We start from the raw sequence: 19367 nt of genomic DNA, 5'->3' as shown, positions 1-19367 counted from the left end.
CTCTTTGCAGAATCAATTTTCAAGTCATCTTTAGCTGAGAGGGTTAAGTGCCTCTTTGTGCACTCTACTTGGTGGACCGACAGCTGCTTCACTCGCAAGGTCCCATGCTTAAAGTAGCGTTAGAAACCCCAGCATCAGAAACACCCAGCACAAGGCTATGTGCCTTGTTGGGCTCAGTAACTACTGAATGAGAAATTAACCAATGTTTCTTATCTTGTAGGTAGGTACCCAAAAAATTAGTATTTAATGAATGAAAGCATGGTATAGTCCAGACTCGAGAGTCTGGTGTTGGATGTCAGAAGTTCCATATGTGATTCTGGTCATTCATTCAGCAACATTTTCTAAGTGTTCCCTCTGTGCTAGACACTGTTTTAGAAAATGCTGGCTAAAAAAGATAATTAGGGAGGTCCCTGCCTTCTGGGAACTCACAGTCCTAGCAGTGTGACTCACTAGCTAAGACCATGGACACATCAAGCTCTATCTTTCAGTTGCCTTAATTGTTAAATGAGGATAATAAAACTTCCCTATCTGCTTTCTTTGTTTTGTTAATTTTTAAATTAAGACATAACTGACATATAACATTGTATAAGTTTAAGGTATACAATGTGCTAGTTTGATATATTTTATATATTGCAATATGATTACCACCACAGAGTTAGCTAACACCTCTATCACTTCACATAACTATCATTTCTTTTTGGGGTGAAAACAGTTAATATCTACTCTCTTAGCAATTTTGAAGTTTATAATGCAGTACTGTTGACTATAATCACTATGCTATGCACTCTATCTCTAGAGCTTATTTATCTACTAGTTGCAAATTTGTACCCTTAAACAATATCTCCCCAATCCCCTATCCCCAAGTCCAGACCCTGGTAAACAGCATTCTACTCTCTGGTTTTATGAGTTTGGCTTTTTTATATTCTGCATATAAGAGATATCATATAGTACTTGTCTTTCTCTGTCTGACTTATCTCACTTAACATAATGTCCTCAAATTCCATTCATGTTGTCACAAATGTCAGGATTTCCTTCTCTCTCACGGCTGAATAATATCGCATTGCATATACACAACATATCTTCTTTATCCGTTCGTCCATTGATTTACACTTAAGTTGTTTTGCTTTCTTGGCTACTGTGAATAATGTTGCTATGAACATGAGTGTGCAGATACCGCTTTGAAATACTGATTTCAGTTCCTTCAGATATATACTCAAGTGTGGGATTCCTGGATCACATGGTAATTCAATTTTTAATTTTTTGATAACTGCCATATTGTTTTTCCATAATAACTGTACCATTTTACATTTCCATCAACAGTGTATAAGAATTCCCTTTTTTCCACATCCTTGCCAACACTTGTTCTCTCTTCTCTTTTTGAGAACAGCCATTCTTTCAGGTGTGAGGTGATTATCTCACTATGGTTTTTTCATTTCCCTGATGATTAGTGATGTTGAGCATCTTTTCAGGTACCTGTTGGCCATCTGTATGTCTTCTTTGGAAACAGAAGGTCCTTTCCCCATTTTTCCCCCTATTCTAAACATTTGTTTTCCTTCATCATTTATACATTTTTTGAATGTTTCTGATGAATGCGGTCTGGGTTCCAGATCATACTCTAAATCTTTTTAAAGGCATGATCTCATTTTCTACCACCTTTGCCACAACTCAGTGCTCCTCACTCTCTTTGTGCTTAGCAGTGTGCCTGTTCAGGATACGCCATTATTCGCTTGACTAAGGGCTGGAGAACCAAAAGCAACTGCATGTTCAACATTTATAAATTTATAATTTATAAACATTTATACACCTTACTCCTGATTAGAAAATACTGTAAGAGACTTAGAGAGAGACAAGACTGTAAACCTCGTATCTATTTTTTAAATTGTATTTTGGTGATTTTATATAGTTGTATAATGACATTGTAATGAGGATTAGCTATATTGGTAGCTACTCATGATTAGCCTTTCAAATGCTATTTGAAAATCACTAGGGTTTGGTAGATTGTAAAGCTTTCAGAACCTCACCTGTTTCAGATGATACTGGATTTCAAAATACAAATAATGATTTACAAGTTAAAAATACAATCAGTCTGTGGCTAAATCATGTAGCTCTGAGAATTAGAGTGAACATTGCCAATATCCTCTATCTGGAAATTATTGGGTATTTTCCAATAATATTTTCCAAAACTGGGTATAGCTACTCCTGACTAATGTGTTTTCATTTTTAATTGAGGTAAAATTGACATAGAACATTATATTAGTTTCAGGTGTACAACATAATGATTTGATATTTGCATATATTGAAAAATGATCACCACAATAAGTCTAGTTAACATCTGTCACCATACATAGTTACAGAATTCTTTTTCTTGTTATTTGCCCAATTTTTAATTGGATTATTTGCTTCTTTACTATTGAGTTGTATGAGTTCTTTGTATATTTTGGATATTAACCCCTTATCAGATACATTGTTTGCATATATTTTCTCCCACTCTGTAGGTTGCCTTTTCAACTTATTGTTTCCTTTCTTGTGCAGAAGCTCATTAGCTTAATGTAGTCCCATTTGTTTATTTTAGTTTTTGTTACCTGTGCTTTTGGTTTCATATCCAACCTATGGACTTTCATGGACTGTTATAAAAAGTCAGCAAAATAATGGACATCAAGGTGAAACTGAAAAAGTAATTTATAAAACTGGAAAGTATTCTACAGAAGTACCACATGATTTCTTACTTTTCCTATTCAATCATTTAGTATAAAGAGGTCTGCAGAGAACAGAGAATTTAGTCTTAAAAAAAAAAAACCTCCCTTAAATCTGTTCAAGCTGTTATTAAAATTGTAATTAAAGAATAGTAGTATTAAAATAAAACAAAGGCAAGACTAAAACAGCTCATATTTACAGGTCATGAGTATATATCACAGTTGTCTCTGATATTTTCAGCAACTGACTTAAAAAAACAAATAGGAAAAACAGCTGTAGAAAACTGTTCCAAGAACAGAGTACCACCCAGTAACCAAAACATTCCATTTCTTGGTTATGCAGTTTCATGCTACACCTTAAGTTTATTTTAGAATATTTTTAGCCTATGTCCTCCCTCTTTGACCTTCCTGATTTGCTAAATGTTAAAAAGAGAGAGCATATGATTCACTGACATTTCCAAAAAATTTAAGACCAGTCTAAGGCTTACAAATGTAAAAAGAAACCACAGCAGGCACCTATTTAGGCTGTCCAGTGAAGTGAGAATGAGTATGGACTCTAGAGTAGGACCCCCTGGGGTGGAATGCTGGCCGCAGTGCACTAGTACTGTTACTTAAGCTCTCTTGAGCTCTGGGTTTCTCATCAATACTGTAGAAATAATAATAGCAGTGACAATTCAATGAGGTTAGGCACTTAATTTAATGCCTAGCTCAAAATAAGGCCTTGAAAAATGCATATGTCATTCTATCTAGCAGGAATTTTTGTGTATTCAGTTGGCTGTCACTTAATGTTGGAGTAACACGTTTCAGGACACAGAAGTACGTCTGGCTATACCAGCAGTGCTGGGCACTAGATATAAGAGCTTTCACCACACCTGTCTTCTGAGTTATCTTCCATTGAACAGAGATTACGGTGACCCCCGTGGGCCATAAACATTCCTCTCTCATGTCCACAATCACACCAAGCAGTGCAAAGGCTTGTGAAATACAGAGAGAGGTAAGTTTCCAGCAAGCAAGAGGTATCTCTTCACTTGGCTCTGATGGCCTTTTGACATCATAGTTTAAAGAACTCCATGGGAAGTTTCTCACATTGGTTGCAAATGACCACATGGTATTTATTAAATGGTAACATCATTATGTAAGTGCCTGCTTCTATGTGGCACTGTCTAGAAAGAATGGGACAGGCACATTATATGCTCTCTGATGGTGCCATTAACAAACGGATGTGTCAGTAAAAGCCTTCAGTAGAGGCTCAGTAACCTCTAGCACTTTTTGATCAGGAGGGTAAAAGATAAAGGTAATCTTATTAGCAACAAAAGAGGTAAAAGAGAAGATGCATGTGAGTTTGTGTGTGTGCACACATGGTGTGTGTATAAATGTTCTAGCTGCTTATAATTTAAGAAGAATTATAACCAATTTTATTTTAGTCACTTACCTTCTTCCTCCGAGAGAGAAAAAAAACCTCTCTGTGCTAGCCAAGAATAGTTTGATCCTCCCAAGTTTTGGCCTTACCCAACAATCCTCCATAAGAGGAAGTACTCAGAAAAAAGCATTTAGTGTTTTCATAGAATTTTACCTTGGCTTTGCCTTTACAGAAAGTATTCATTACTAAGTGTAGAAAAATAAGGGTGGCTTTGAAAGCTATATAATTCAAGTCTGAAAAGAAATTCTTTTCAGGTAGTTATAAACACATGGCTTAAAAACCCTAACTAATGAAAAGTTTCATGTTACAGTTTAGGGAAGCCCTGTAAGTAGAAAACTGGGCCAGAGAAGCAAGAAACAAACTTCTAATTTTCCAAGAGACAAAGAAATAGGAAATATTTGAAAAGTAATTTTCCTTTAGATGCCCTTTTCCCAAAGTGATGGGGCTGAAGGAGGAGTCACCCAACAAAAAGGAGCATTACCTGTGAATCCTGGTGAGCAGACGCAGCTGTAACGATTAACGCCATCCATACAGACTCCGTGGACACAAGGGCTACTTGCACAGTCATCAAAATTGATTTCACAATTAACACCTGCAAAGGTGAAAGCAAAGAGAAGCCATGCAATATTAGCACAGAAAATACCAATGATCTCTGCTTGTGATGCTAGGTGTTAAGAAATCTAAAGAGTATCCAGCCAGCCCTGAATACAGGAAAGTAGCAGTTCTCAAAGCGCAGTCCTCCAGACCCCATCAGGGGCATCATGAGGTCAAAATGATTATATTAACCATACTAAGCCACTATTTGTTGTTTTTATTGTGTTGGAATTTGCACTAATGATGCAAAAGCAATGGGGGTAGGACTGCTGGCATCTTAACAGGAATCAAGGCAGTGGCACCAAATTGTACTAGTGGTCTTTTTATTCTTCACCTCCATGCACTCAGTTAAAACAAAACAAAAAGACAGTTTCACTTAAGAATGACTTTGGTGAAGCCGTCAAAATTATTAACTTTATAATTTGATTATACCTTGACCCTTGAGTATACCTCTACTGTTCTGTGTGATGAAATGGAAAATATACATAAAGTAATTCTGTGGCATGCCAACGTTCAGAGCTGTCTCCAGGAAAAGCAGTTGTATGATTGAGTACTGAACTGAAACAGTTGCTTTTTTCACAGAATTCCATTTTAATTGAAAGAACAACTGACAGACAAACCAGGGCTATTCAGACCTAAGTATGTAGCAAACATTAAGTGAGAGAAATAAACCTGCCATTTCAAGGAAAACAACTGTGACAGTACTGTGCTCCAAAGATAAAATTTAAGCTTTCACATGAAAATTAGAATTTTGGAACTTGTATCTACTACTATAAGCTTGATACTGACTGTCCCTGTGATGGGCTAAAGTTCAGGATAAAGAGTCTGGTAACTTCCTCCTGGGGTATGCTGCCTTCCTCCTGGTCTGTTCCTCAGATGAATGGTAGAGTTTGGCTCTGTTTAGGAAGGTTTAATTGTAGCTATGGGTAACTAAATAGTAGAGATACACCAATCACTATTGTTACCATTATTATCTAAAACTACTCATGACATTTCATTATTTATTTAACATGAATTTCATGATGTGTTTGGGTATCATAGTAGAAGAATATCTTGGTAGTTTAAAAAGTCTAAAAATAAAGGCTGATAATTAGGATATAAACTAATAAACGAAACTTCCACAACAAAATGCCCTAGCTTTTATTCACTCACACTTTACATTAATATTTATTGATAATAATTATTATATTAACAATTTGTTGAGCCATTGTCATGAGCCAAGTACTCTGCCTCCTACGTTCTATAACTTTATTCTCCTCACTCCACTGCCAAATCAAGTTGTGTTACACCCATTTTATCACAAACTTGCACAATTGCGTCAGCACAGTTAGGATATGAACACAGCTCTCTGGATTCCATACACTTCACCACACCATACTGGTCATTCTGTGATTAATGAGGCTATACTGCCTTACTAGCCACAGATGAGGCAAGGCTTCAATATTACTTGATTACAAATGGATACCTTTAGGAGATGTGTCTAGCCCTTGTTTGACAACCCCCGTTTACTCACAATGGACCAAGGCAGGCCCCAAACAGCCATGGCGGTCCAATGTGACTCTGCCCCCAAATCCATGTTTCATTCTAGCAGGAAGAGACACCCAGCTCAAGCTGGGCCAATGAGATTATCTCACTGAGACGTTGCAACATGAACTGGGTGACCTATGGTCTGCATGTGGCCCTTACTTCCTGCTCATCCCCCCAAAGCCTCATTGTTCGATTCTCACTTGGCATCTGTGAGATACTTCTGTGTGCTTTCACAAAATTCTTTCTGCTTGTCTGTTTTGTAGTTGTTGTTTGCTTGTTTGTTGATGATTCTTTTAGCTAGTCAAGGTGGTTTCTGTGACTTGAAACCCAAAAAAACTTACTTAAGATCACAGGTATCAAAGGCATCAAAAGTGATCAAAAGGTATCAAAAGTGATTCTGGGTAGTGTATTGCACTTTAAGTACTTAGTGAGTGAGAAACCACAATTATAACCAGCAAATTGTAAAGCATCCCTCTATCCACACACTCATCCAAACCCCAACCTACCAACTCAGACTATATTATGAATGGGTTGTGGATTCTTATTCTAGAACTCGAGAGTCTATTCATAATGATTGATTGAATGAATCCTTTCACCCAGGCTCCTGGTACATGCCAGGTCTTTCTCCACCCATTACAGGCCAAGATCTCTTTATGCTGCCTGCATCTCTTTGCTTTAATTCTCCAAACAGCCACAGGAATGGATTTGGCAGTTTTCTGAGAGAACCAGGGCCTTCCTTCTCTATGCTGCCTGCACACCACTGATATTCACTGCTTGCCTTTCTCACTGACAGCTACTTTCACCTTGACTTCTCTGTCCTCCCCAGGGAACACACCTGACCCAACCCGGCGTAATGATATAGTCCCAGAGAAAACAAAGTGCTTGCCAGCCCACCACTCACCCAGGTGTCCAGTATATTTGTTGTAACGGGAACGACAGCAAAGCCTAAAACAGCCCCACCATTCTAAAGGCATCCATTCAATTGCTTGTAAATCTCTCAAATTTCTTTTCGTACTGCAATTTCTCATGTCGGGGGACCAGCCCGGAAGCAAATTGCTTTTGGAAGGTTTCACAAAGATCTATTCAGCTCTTTTAGTGAGTTATCTAAACGTGGGGAGGGGGAAGGCATTTTCAACTGGGAAGGCATGGGATGTTTCTCGTATGCTTGAGCAACTCAAAAAGGACTTTGTTTTCAAACTTGGCATGTACGAGTTCCTGGATGAAGACCAGGCCTTTGACAAGTTTGAAGAAATGGATTTGGAAATAACAAGATGAAATGAGGGCAGCTAACCTCCTCCCCCACCTCTGCCCCCTACACAGGCTATTTTCCTTAAATGGAGAATGAGTTCTCAATAAATCACTCCTCGTATTGGCAGGTTCCCTTCTAACAAAGGCACACACTAGTTAATCTTCCACTAATACATATTCCTTTGATCGGGGACACAGAACTTCTCTGTCCATTAACCACAGTTGTGACCATAATTATTCCTCGAATAAATAAAACAGGATCTACTGAAACCTGTGAAATGCTGCTGCCTGAGAAAACAATTCAACATTTCCCCAGCAAGGAGCAGCATGCCCTCACGACTAACAAGCAGTCATTCAGCTGGAGTCAGGAAACAGCAAGGAACTTGGGATGGGAAATGGCAGCTCTGCATTCTAACCAACAATGGAACGTGTTGCAAAGTCTCTTCTGTCCTTTAGATTCCCCCCGCAAATGGCCAAGGCCCACCAGAGAAAAATATCAGGAGAAAAGTGTCACATGAAAGATATTGGACTCTGAGACAGAGGAAAAACTATTGGAAGAACTGGAGGGAAGGAGGGAGGGAGGGAGGACCAACTTCATTAACCTGATTGAGGTGGAGGTTAAAGAAAAAAAGACAATCAAATCAAGCCACAAAGGCAAGATGGTTTTCAATTTTAAATAATAGTTTCAATTTTTTGAAGTGGTGTGCCCCCTTTTAATGAAAAACACATACACAAAATCACCAGCTTTGCAAAGCTATTGTCTCTAATTTCTCTACTGGCTAGAGCCATCTGCCTCTGAGACGTTTCTGGCTGTGGCTTTGGCTGAGCTTCTCAGAATCAAGACTATTTTTTAGGTATCTAAGCATATGCCAAGAAAGTCTGAGACATCTGCGTAAATTGTTTCTGAAAAACAGTGAAAACTCCAAAGGAAGTACAGCGTGGGCTTACCTGATGTGCCTGGCTGGCAGTTGCACTGGTAACCATTTACCAGGTCGATGCAGCGACCCTCATTCAAGCAAGGGCTGCTGTAACATTCATCTATCTGGTCGCTGCAGATGGCGCCCATGTACCCTGGATTGCAGATGCAGGTGTAGGAGTCAATCCCATCCTGACACTGGCCATGGTGGCAAGGATCAGGGTCACAGTTGTCGATGTTCTCCTCACACAACACACCAGTGAATCCTTGGAAGAAATTGTACCAAAGATGCTTAAAAACCAAGGCAGACATTGCATACCTGAACATAAATGTAGCCGGCATCCACTTATCCTACACATCCCAAGTCTTAAACAATTCATACTGCAGGCAATGAGCAGTTGGAACTGACTATTTGCATTGATTTATAAGGCAAGACTAGAGAGTTTTGCTTAAAATAAAGTTTTTCAAGTCAGATTTGTAGAATTCAAATAGCTTTTTCTAAATAATCAATAATTTCATTGCAGAGACACTTTGCATCTTCATTTCATACTGGACTTCAGTGAGGAATAGCCCTCAATATTTTTCCTTCATATATTTACCTCTATATTCCTTTCCTCCCAAACCCAACTGCATATACAGGTACTATATTAATGGTTTCATGTACCTTATCTTCCCAATTCTGGCCTGAGAGGACAGAGAACTTTTCTCTGTTCCTCTCAACCTCCCAGGGATCTATGCATACACAGTAAGTTTTTAATAAATACTTGTTAAATAAAATGAATGAACAAGTTATGACAGTTAAAAGAAAAGGGACAGGGGCTTCCCTGGTGGCGCAGTGGTTGAGAGTCTGCCTGCTAATGCAGGGGACACGGGTTCGAGCCCTGGTCTGGGAAGATCCCACATGCCGCGGAGCAACTAGGCCCGTGAGCCACAACTACTGAGCCTGCGCATCTGGAGCCTGTGCTTCGCAACAAGAGAGGCCGCGATAGTGAGAGGCCCGCGCACCGCGATGAAGAGTGGCCCCCACTTGTCACAACTAGAGAAAGCCCTTGTACAGAAACGAAGACTCAACACAGCCAAAAATAAATAAATTTAAAAAAAAAATTAAAAAAAAAAAAAAAAAAGAAAAGGGACAAATAAAAGTTCCTTTATTCAACATTAAATCCTTTTAAAAGACTCTAGGAGGGCTCTCCTCCCGTTTAAACATGAGTTCAAGGTTTGTAAATTCTCTCCAGTGAAGGTTATTCTCCACAAGCATAATCTGGCCAGAGGAAGACAAAACCTGAAACCTCTCCAACCAGAGATAAACGTTCGTGAAAAGAGAAGAAAATTAAGTGGATCATCTGACAGGGCCCTCTCTAAGTAGGCCTAATAAGTGGTAATGTTCCAATACTACTGAAATAGTAATTCTCTGTGTTTATTGTTATGATTTAGTTTGCTTTTCTGTGACCACAAAAAAAAAATCATGCACATGATGCTTAAAATCCTTTAAGACTCCATCTTCTAAAATAAGAAAAAATATCTTGAATTATATTCATAACTCCTTTCTTCAACAGTCAGATGAAAAAAGAAATTGGGAATTCACCTTTTCTACTAGTTTCTAGTCCTTTTCTACACAATGATGGTCTGTGCAGAAGCAAATGTGTAATAAGGGACATTTGGCTTATTCAAATCCACTCCCAAATTAGAAATGTCGCCACAGATCAGAAATGTAGAATATTTGTAAACATTCTTTTTGACCCTAGTAGCAGAAGTCAGGAAAGAGGACCCAAACTTTCCCAGACAGAGCTCCCTCCCCTGTTCAAATACACATCCAACTCTCAAAGCATCAGTCCTCTTTTATGCAGAAAACCTCTGCACTTGCACACCACTGCCCCCAGATTTCTGGGCCTTTGTTCGATCACTTGCCTCAAGAAACACAGAGACAGGTCTCCTGCTGAGAAGCCCCAGTGAAAAATAACTTTCAACTGGAACTCTTCCCTTTTCCAAAGGAGTAGGTCAAGCCAGCTGGAAACACACCATTGCCAAAATCTGCCCCAGAAAGACAGGGGCACCAAATGGAAATGTCCAGGCCAGGCCACGATTGTGGTGAAGGAGGCGGGTGTTGTAGAGGAAACAGTGAGAGCAGCAAGAAAGAGGCTTGGAAGAAGCTCTTTCTAAATCCAGAGCAGCCCATGTTAATGGACTGGCCTGGCAGGGCAGCTGGAAGAGGACGGTCTCCTGTTTTGTTCAGGCAGACCTACCAGGGGAATAAGAAGTTAAAAATTCTTACCTGTGGCGCACTGGCATTCATAACCATTTGGGTGATCTATACACTTTGCCCCGTTCAGACATGGGGTACTGGAACAGTCGTCAATATCGATCTGGCAAACTGGCCCAGTGAAACCTGAAAAGGGTACAGCGATGACACAAGTCAAAGGATTATCCTATGTCTTCCTTACTATGAGAATGATGCCCAAAGAGAACTGGGTTGTTATTGGCAGGGGTTATACCCGTGCGTCAGCAAATGTAGAATTATTCTCCCCAACAGGTAACTAGGATAACTTAGGGTGAGGCTCAGGGCATCAGAGGTACCTGTGTGTCTCTCTACCTTTTTCTTCCCAGCACAGATTTCACTTCTCGTTGAAGTAGGGACTGAATGGTTATAGGCAGAGCCCCCTAACAAGTGAATGTGGCTTCAGAGGAACTGGGACCTCCTCTCTAGAGAAACAAGAGAGGCTATAGACTCTGGCAGAAAATTTAGCATGTCTTCAACAACAGCTTTGGGGAGCAAAAGGAGAGACACAGCGTTCTCTGGAAAGAATTGCCTTGTGCTGTTTCTGTACCCATGGGTGAAATGTCTAAAAATAATCATCTCACAGAAAGGTTTCAAGAATATGACCCACAAGAAAAAATAAAATCCTGAATAACCTAGAACTAAGGCTTCCGTGAGGTATGAACTTTCCCAAATGTACACACAGACAGAGAGGTCATGGGCCATTCAGAATAGACTTGGACTTCTGGCCACAAAGGATTTGGAAGATACACTAGCTGAAACAAATCCCCCATTTCTGTACACACACACTCCTATCCTGAAGCACTCACTTTAATGACTTCCTCATGTACAGCCCACACACGTTCTCTCCCTCCTCCCTTCCCTGTGGTCAGTCAGCTTTGTGCTTTCAAAGAAAACAGGGGCAGGTGGTGGGCACTTACCAGGCGGACACAGACACTGGAAGCGATTGACTTTATCCACACACTGTCCATTGTTCACGCAAGGGTTGCTCTGACATTCATTTATCTCCAGTTCACAATGCACACCTTTGAAACCTGAACAAAATGGACCACACAAGTGGCTTAGAAAAAGACAAAGGCGTGTTCTAGCCAAGAAAGCACAAAGTTGCAAAGATGACCGTATCCTCTATGAGTATGAACATTTCTGCAGAGGGAAAAGAGGACTCTGCTATGATTGGAAACAGTCACTGTGAGCATCAGCCAGACAGGGGAATATTCTGGGATATCCGTGTCTCTGTGGAGAGGCGGAAGAGGTCACCTCCAAAGACCTTGGTAAGACCTAGCATGCCAACAAAGATGGAACAGTTTCAATCTGATTCTCTGATCAGATTCTCTGATCAGTCCAGGCTTTGCTTTCAGGACAGTGCCAGGCCCACAGGGTCCCCAGTCCAAGTTCCTAAAGACCAGCTGCATCAGAGATGCTGTTCCTCTCAGGGTGCAAGTCAAGGTCAGGAAGGCCTGCCAAGGCCAGAGAGGCCAACACCCTCAAGCAGGCAAAGCAGCCACTGGCAGCCGTCATTTTTAAGCTGGGTTTAGCTGTGCTGTCTGAGGATTCAGGCAATGGTCTCTGCAGAAGAGTTCCAGAGTATAACAAAGCATGTGTATCTCACTATGAGATAAATGGCAAGTTCCTATACAACTATGGGTAAAATTATTTTCTATAAATGGAATGGTATGCTATTTGTAACATATCAGGGGATAAGGAAAGCTTGCTATTTAAAGAATTTTTATGATAAATCCTTTATTAAATCGAAGTATACTTGCATTTTAAAAATCTTCTGAATTTTTCTCTCACATGTATCTGGGTTTTGACATAATGGGATTGTTTTCCATAGCTCTAAGAATTCTAAGATGGCCTTACTCCTTAAGGGTCCCCTTAGCGGGGGATTAAATGGTAACAGAGCTTATGGAATTGCCACACTATACTGAGTGCTCTGCCTAAGAGAAGCACAGTGCAGTGCCTCCTGTCTAGATCCCACACACTGATGGCCCACGTACCTGGCATGCACAGACATGTGAAGCCTCCAATCTTATCCAGACAGGTGGCATCATTCTTGCAGGGGTCTGAATGGCACTCGTTGATGTCCATCTCGCAACGAGGCCCTGCATAGCCCTTCAGACACTCACAGTGGAAGGCACCATCTGTGTTCACACATTTTCCCGCATGCTCACAAGGATTGCTATTGGCTGGAAGACACAAGGACCAATCACCAGGATCAGAGCACTTGATGGAGTGTCCACAAATGTGGACTACAGAAGTGGGTCAGATTATTAGCATTAGGGCCAGGTCTTTAATAATCTGGTTCTTAATTTCCTATTTTCTTCTAATCAATCAATCAATAAGAAAGTAAGTAAATAAATAAACAAGATGAAGGAAGGAAGGAGGGAGGGAGGGAGGGAAGGAAGGAAGGGAGGAAGGGAGGAAATAAGGAAAGAAAGACAAACTAGGACAACCTCAACTCTTGTGAGTCTCTACTGTTCTTATGCCCAAACTGTCACTAAGGTAGGGCTTTATGTTAAGAGTCAAGTACAAACCTTCTATATATTTCAATTCCCAAAATAGAATACATGGTTACACTGAAAGGTTAGCTGTGAACAGTGGGCACATAACAGGTGAGATACGAGGTTTGGGTGAAACATGCTCGTAGAGTAAAATGCGCTTCAGCTTAAATGCTTGCTGAGCCCGACAGACACCATGAGGAATCGGAAAGGTTCTGTGTACTCACCCATGGCACACTCATCCACATCTTCTGTACAGTCACCCCCTTTGTAGCCTTGTGGACAGGTGCAAATATACTGCCCATTCAGAGGGTTGGTATCACACAGTGCCCCCTTGTGGCAGGGGTTGCTGATGCATGCATCATCCAGATGACATAAGAGACCTGTCACAGGGTGGGGTAAGGAGAAGAAAGAGAAAATGTCCCTTACTTGGGGAACAGTTTTCTCTTTCATGGAGGAGGGAAAACCTTATGACTGGCACATCAAAATCCAATATGAAGATTTAGAGGCAATTTCCTGGCCCTATCTCAGGGACATGCTGCAGCCAGCAGCAAAGCAAGGAGCTTCTGCAGACAACCCTGATACTCTGACCCGGAGCCCTTAGCTGGACCCCTCCCCAAGGGTAGATAAAGTGAGGCCATAAAGTGAGATGGTTAGATGATGGAGACAGGAAAAGGGAGATATACTTCCCATTGTGCTGTCACGTTTAACAAATAAAAACAGATGACCCCCAGTTCAATTTGAATTTCAGAGAAACAACAAATAATTATTTACTATATGTCCCAAACATTACATACATCCTATGTTTTATTAGGCAACCTATTTTCCCAAGATCATGCTACCTGATGATCTTGGGGCCACCTGCATTTCACTAGCCTCAGAAGAAAAAACCAGCTGAACGTCATCAGCCTATACTCGGGCAGCTTTTTAATAGTGTCAACATTCCTGGCTCAAGTGCCCTCAGGACTCTGAAGATATTACTAGGCCCCATGTTCTGCATAGTTCACATGGGAACTGGAATTTCCAGTCTGAAATTAGCTTAAGAAGAGGTGACTAAGGCTTCTTCTACAAAGCTGGAGGTGGGGCTTTTGGAAAGGCAGAGATATAAGAACATTTCAAAACTGCTAGGCACAAAGTTCTCTCACTAAGCAATCTCCTTCCATCACATTCCTCCCTTCATCGCTCTATTCCTAGAACCAGAAGCTGTTAAACTGAAAGGCTAGAGCAATGTTAACTTTGGAGTTGGTAAAAACCTTCCCTTAGAGGACAATATGGAGAGCTGGAATGCACTTAATTGTTTCCCTCTTGCCAACTTTTTCTGAGTAAATGGATTATTTCTTCTTAAAATTAACTGCCTACATCCATTTGTGAGTAATTTTGCCTTAATTTCTGAGAAATTCATCTTAATTTCGGAGTTGCCTTTCAGCTTAAAATCTTAAGGAGGGCTATAGATGTTCCCAAGGCAATAGTTGCTAACTTTCATTTTGGGGGGATGAAAAACTGAGGTACACAGAGTTGAGAGCCAAAAGTCCTAAGGAAGAAGACTAACTTCACAGCACTTTGGCTGGCAATTACATTTCCAGAAGAACATCTTTGAGAGGCATGTTCCTACAGATGGAAATTAAAAGGACATACCCCGATAGGGATGAAAGAGAAGGAGGCAGAAATCCCGACTGCTCACCAGCCCTCTCCCTCATTTCCAGCTCTGTTCTTCCGCTGGCCTTACCTGCCTTTCCTTCTGGGCACATGCAAGAGAAGGAGGCCACACGATCAATGCAGGTGGAGCCTGGAGTGCAGGAGGCGAAGGCGCAGTCGTCAATGTTCTCACTGCAGTCATCTCCACTCCAGCCATTAACACACACACAGCCATAGCCCCCATTGCGGTTGGTACAGGTGCCCCCGTTCTGACAGGCATTGGGTTGCAGCAGGCACTCATCCACATCCTCTGTGCAGAACTGTCCTTTGGGGGGAAAAGTGCCTTTGATTAGGGCTCTTAAGTCTCAGAGGATTAGTACCATACCAGCCCCCACACACTCTTCACCCTCATGTGACCTGCCTGAAATTGAGGCAAAATTAACTCACAGCAGACCAGGTCCTCACATGAATTTTAAGGCCACCTTGAGACAGCCATATAGTTATTCCAGGCAAATAATTTAGAGAATGCAAGTTGCCATCCCTAGAAACTCTGACACCATGAAATCTAGCCAACCTATCAAAGAGAAAATTGAGTCTTATAAGATCCTTAAATCTGATTTGGTTAAATCCCTGGGACAATGAATACATAAGTGAGAAGAGCAAGGAGAGAAGGGCCTAAGAGATGAGTACGGACAAGAATAATGAGAAGCAACCTAAAAATCAAAGCTTTAGGGCTACTGTTCTATATCTTGACCGTATCAATGTCAACATCCTGTTTATGATGCTGGATAGTAGTTTTGCAAAGTGATGTCACCATTGGGGAAGACTTGGTTAAGGGTAAACAGTATCTCTCTGTTAATTCTTATAATTTTGTGTGAAACTATAATTATCTCAAAATAAAAGGTTTAACTAAAAATAATGGTAAGGGCAAGCAAGGGTAGAGAGAAGAAATTAAGGAACTAAGGACAATAAGAGCCATGGTAAAATATGAATGTGAAAGGCAAAGCCAAGATGATGAGACTGGAGCAAATACTGGATTAGTGGAATAACATGTGGGAAGGCGACCTTATGTAATAGAAGATGGAAAAGGATTAGTTTGTTCTGCCTGAAAAAGCAAACTGAAGGATGATAATAAGACCACTTCTGAATGGACTGCAGGTCACTACGAGAGCAAAGGATGGGGGACTATGGCAAAGGCTCTTAGGCCCAGTGACAATCGACTTATAAGCAAGGAATTTGTGATTAGCAAGCATTTAGTGCCAGGCCACCTGAGTTGTAAAACAAACTGATGAATCTTTCTTATCAGAGGTCTTTTAATACCAGTTTAGGGAGCTACCAAAGGGAATGAATATTCAGATCATATGAATTCTCTAAAACAGAACATGACAAGTGGCTAAAACCCCAAAAACCTCAAGGTGTCCTTAATTCTTTCTCTGTAAAAAACTCACGGAATGACTCAAAAAGGCACTCTGATGAAGAGGCCTCTTAATGACAAAGCACAGGACTTTTATACTCAGAAAATGCCAAGGCTAGACCTAGTCCCCAGATAACAATTCAACTTGGCTCAAGTATTTTCAGAGTCTGCAAAGTGCCCAACTGTGTAGCCATCAACTGCTAACAGAAGCTAGTTGTGTCTGATCCAACCTAACTGACCACCTATTCTTTACTCCTATCTAACCTATACATCCATTATTACAGAACCAGCATCATTTGATTGCACTTCTTTGATTGCACAGCAATCTCCCATCACTTGGCTGCAAGCAACCTCAGTTCAGGAATATTTTTTGTATTCCCAGCTAAGATCCCTCTACCTAAGACGGCAGAATGGGTGTGTGGGCATCTCTGGAACTCTGTGCTCAGGACCCTGCTTCTGTGCTGCTCTCCTCACCCCACTTCATCCATATAATTCTTGAAGGAGCCACCATGTCTTTACATGATCATGCATGCCTTCCTGGTCACAGCTGACTGATCCAGGATGGGCATCTTATACAAACTGTCACTGTGTCTCTTTTCCAAACGTTTAGACTAGAGACCCTCTACCACATGGACCAAAAGAATAACATGACCAGTCTACACACAAAATGGTAACAGTGAACCAGAAGTACACAGAAAAGAAAAATAGAATCTGGTGGCATTCAAGGTACTGATTCCAATCGTTCCCAAAGACCGACTCTTCATAAGTCCATTCAAGAGCACAGCCATTCTGAGAGATGTCCCTTCCAACAGGTTTCCCTAATTTCAGATGGGGATCTGTCAACTGCAACCTGCAGTACTAACTAATACAAAGTGAGTGAGCGAGTGAGCGAGTGCAGGAGCAATCATTTCCCCAGGGTAGACGATGTCATTTAGTATAGAAAGCTTTGCTCCCCTACTTCACTGGCAGAAATGCTACCTCAGATTAAAGACAGGTGTGTAATTAAGATGCAGGTGGTATTTAGAAATGAAAACATAACCAAGAAGCAGGTGAAGAGTTTCTGTAACCTGGAAATTACTGAGCGTCTTGTCTCTTACACTTATGACTCAAATACTGTGCTATCGTCAAACCAAACTGACTTGCTGAATGTGAGAAATTTGGATGTTATTTTTCTTTCTTATTGGCTCTGTGATAATTCTGAGTATAAGACACTGTGATTTTAAAACATCTCATATGTATTTCGTATGCATTATAATACCCAGACACTTAAATATTGTAATAAGACACACTAGGTTAATGAAACAATGCTTGGAATGGAAATTTTGTTCTCTTGGGAAAGGAAACCAAGAGTCACTGATTGCATACTATGAACCAGGCATTGTGCTTGAGTTGTCACAATCATTATCTCATTTATAGTTGAGGAAACGGGCTCAGAGAAGTAAAATAACTTGCCGGTTGTGAGGCAGGGAGTGCAGGAGAGCTGGGATTTAAACTAGAGCTGCTGACTCTCAAATTCGTAACAAAGACTTGAGGTGTGTATCTCACCACATCAAAACAATCTCTGTGCATCTCAGTTTTCCCAAGCACACAAAGGCATGGGGAAGGAGACAGGACAGGAAAGGTGAAGATTAAAATCATGACTCGCACCATCAAATTACTGGGAAAAATTATGACTTCAAATTACTGTCCAAAAATCAAATGTATTTTTTCAGTACAGTTGACTGTTTTTCTAATGAGGTTGATTTTTGAAGGTTAGATACCTTCATCAAATACCTTAGGTGTTTGGTGTTAGATACTGTTAGAGAAGTCAAATCTACAGAGTCAAGAGAATACTGGCTTATAAATAATCTGTTATAGAATGGATCATTTTTCTCTAAGGTTCAGGCACATTTCTCCAGAACAAAACCCTTCCCAGGCATACTTATGCCAGACTTTTTTCCTCATTCCAATTCTAGCAACCAGTCATTACATTCAGAATATAAAAACAGGAACCAGGGTGCCACTAAATTGCTTGTTCCAAAATTCCCAGTGGAAAGTCTGCCAACATACTGCACTTCCTTCATGTCACCACCCCTCTTGGCAAAGGAGGAAACCAATGCAGAAGCCTAAAAATAAGAAACGTGAGGCTCAGAAAGGTTAGGTAACCACCAACCCCACCATCCCCGCCCAGAGTCATAAACTGGTAAGTCAGAGCACTATCATTCAAACTCAGATCAATTTGACTCTACAACCACTGTTCTTTCTACAGAGGTACAGTTAACTATCCAGCCCTGGGTTTGATCCACAAGATCTACAGACTAAGTCCCTGATCCTAGGGTCTTAAAGCACACAGAGAAGGCATGGAAGCATGAGACAATAAAAGAAGACCCTTGGTAGAAATGAATAAAGACAAAAAGTCACTAAGTATTGAAATAGGAAAGTTTCTTGGAGATCTACTAGAAGGGCTGGGTCCATTGTCTGAGGTCATTCAGCTTTTCCCACTACTCCATGGCAAGAAAGCGTCAGCCTGGGCTGGAGGAAGAAGGCTTACTCAGGTTGGTAGGGTTAGATCTTGAAGATGTCAAAATGACTGGAGTCTGTTCTTAGTTGGGGTTTGAAATGAGAAAAGGCTGGAGACCATTTGAGGCTTTGAATTCTAATATGAATTCTGAACTTGATACAACAAGCAAAGGGAAGTCATTGTAGGCTCTCCGGTGGGGGAAGGTATGATCAAAGTTGCATGTGAACATTGCATTGGTCTGCCAGTAGAATACAGGAGGGACTAAAAGCAAATGACTTTCTTTTGGTAGGGAGAGAAGGAGAAAGCACTAAGTTAGGAGCTACCTAGCATATAAAAGCCTCTGGTGAAAAGGGAGAGCTGCGTCTTTCCACGCCCTACCTAGCTACTACACCTTCAATCCAAACAAGTCTCAGCATGGGTCAGCACACAAACTCTGCTGGTGGACTCCCAAAATATGTTGCACAAAGCTCGGTTAGGCAAGTTTTTGAGGGCATCAATTATCCCTCTTACTAATTTCACCTGCCAGGTATTGCGGGCTACTGGCATCTGACATTGGGACTAAGGCAGTGGGCTATTAGGCTTTTCCCATCTCCTATTAGAAAGGAAACCACTTGTTTCTAGAAACTACTTTCTCTATTGCCACTATG

General features: G+C 40.9%; 1 protein-coding gene across 1 annotated transcript in view; it reads right to left on the bottom strand.

Annotated features, from left to right (window-relative positions):
- NOTCH2 (notch receptor 2) overlaps positions 1-19367 on the bottom strand; it is a 178782-nt gene that overhangs the window by 46589 nt on the left and 112826 nt on the right. The window contains exons 6-12 of the mRNA XM_082457807.1: positions 14898-15131; positions 13399-13554; positions 12671-12859; positions 11594-11707; positions 10671-10784; positions 8431-8664; positions 4595-4705 (exon numbers count right to left, since the gene is read on the bottom strand). Coding sequence (XP_082313933.1) covers positions 4595-4705; positions 8431-8664; positions 10671-10784; positions 11594-11707; positions 12671-12859; positions 13399-13554; positions 14898-15131 — 1152 coding nt within the window. The remainder of the gene's footprint in view (positions 1-4594; positions 4706-8430; positions 8665-10670; positions 10785-11593; positions 11708-12670; positions 12860-13398; positions 13555-14897; positions 15132-19367) is intronic.

Source organism: Balaenoptera physalus (assembly GCF_965194825.1).
Source record: "Balaenoptera physalus genome assembly, chromosome: 1".
In the NCBI taxonomy this organism is placed as follows: domain Eukaryota; kingdom Metazoa; phylum Chordata; class Mammalia; order Artiodactyla; family Balaenopteridae; genus Balaenoptera; species Balaenoptera physalus.
This window is presented reverse-complemented; position numbering and strand designations above follow the sequence as displayed.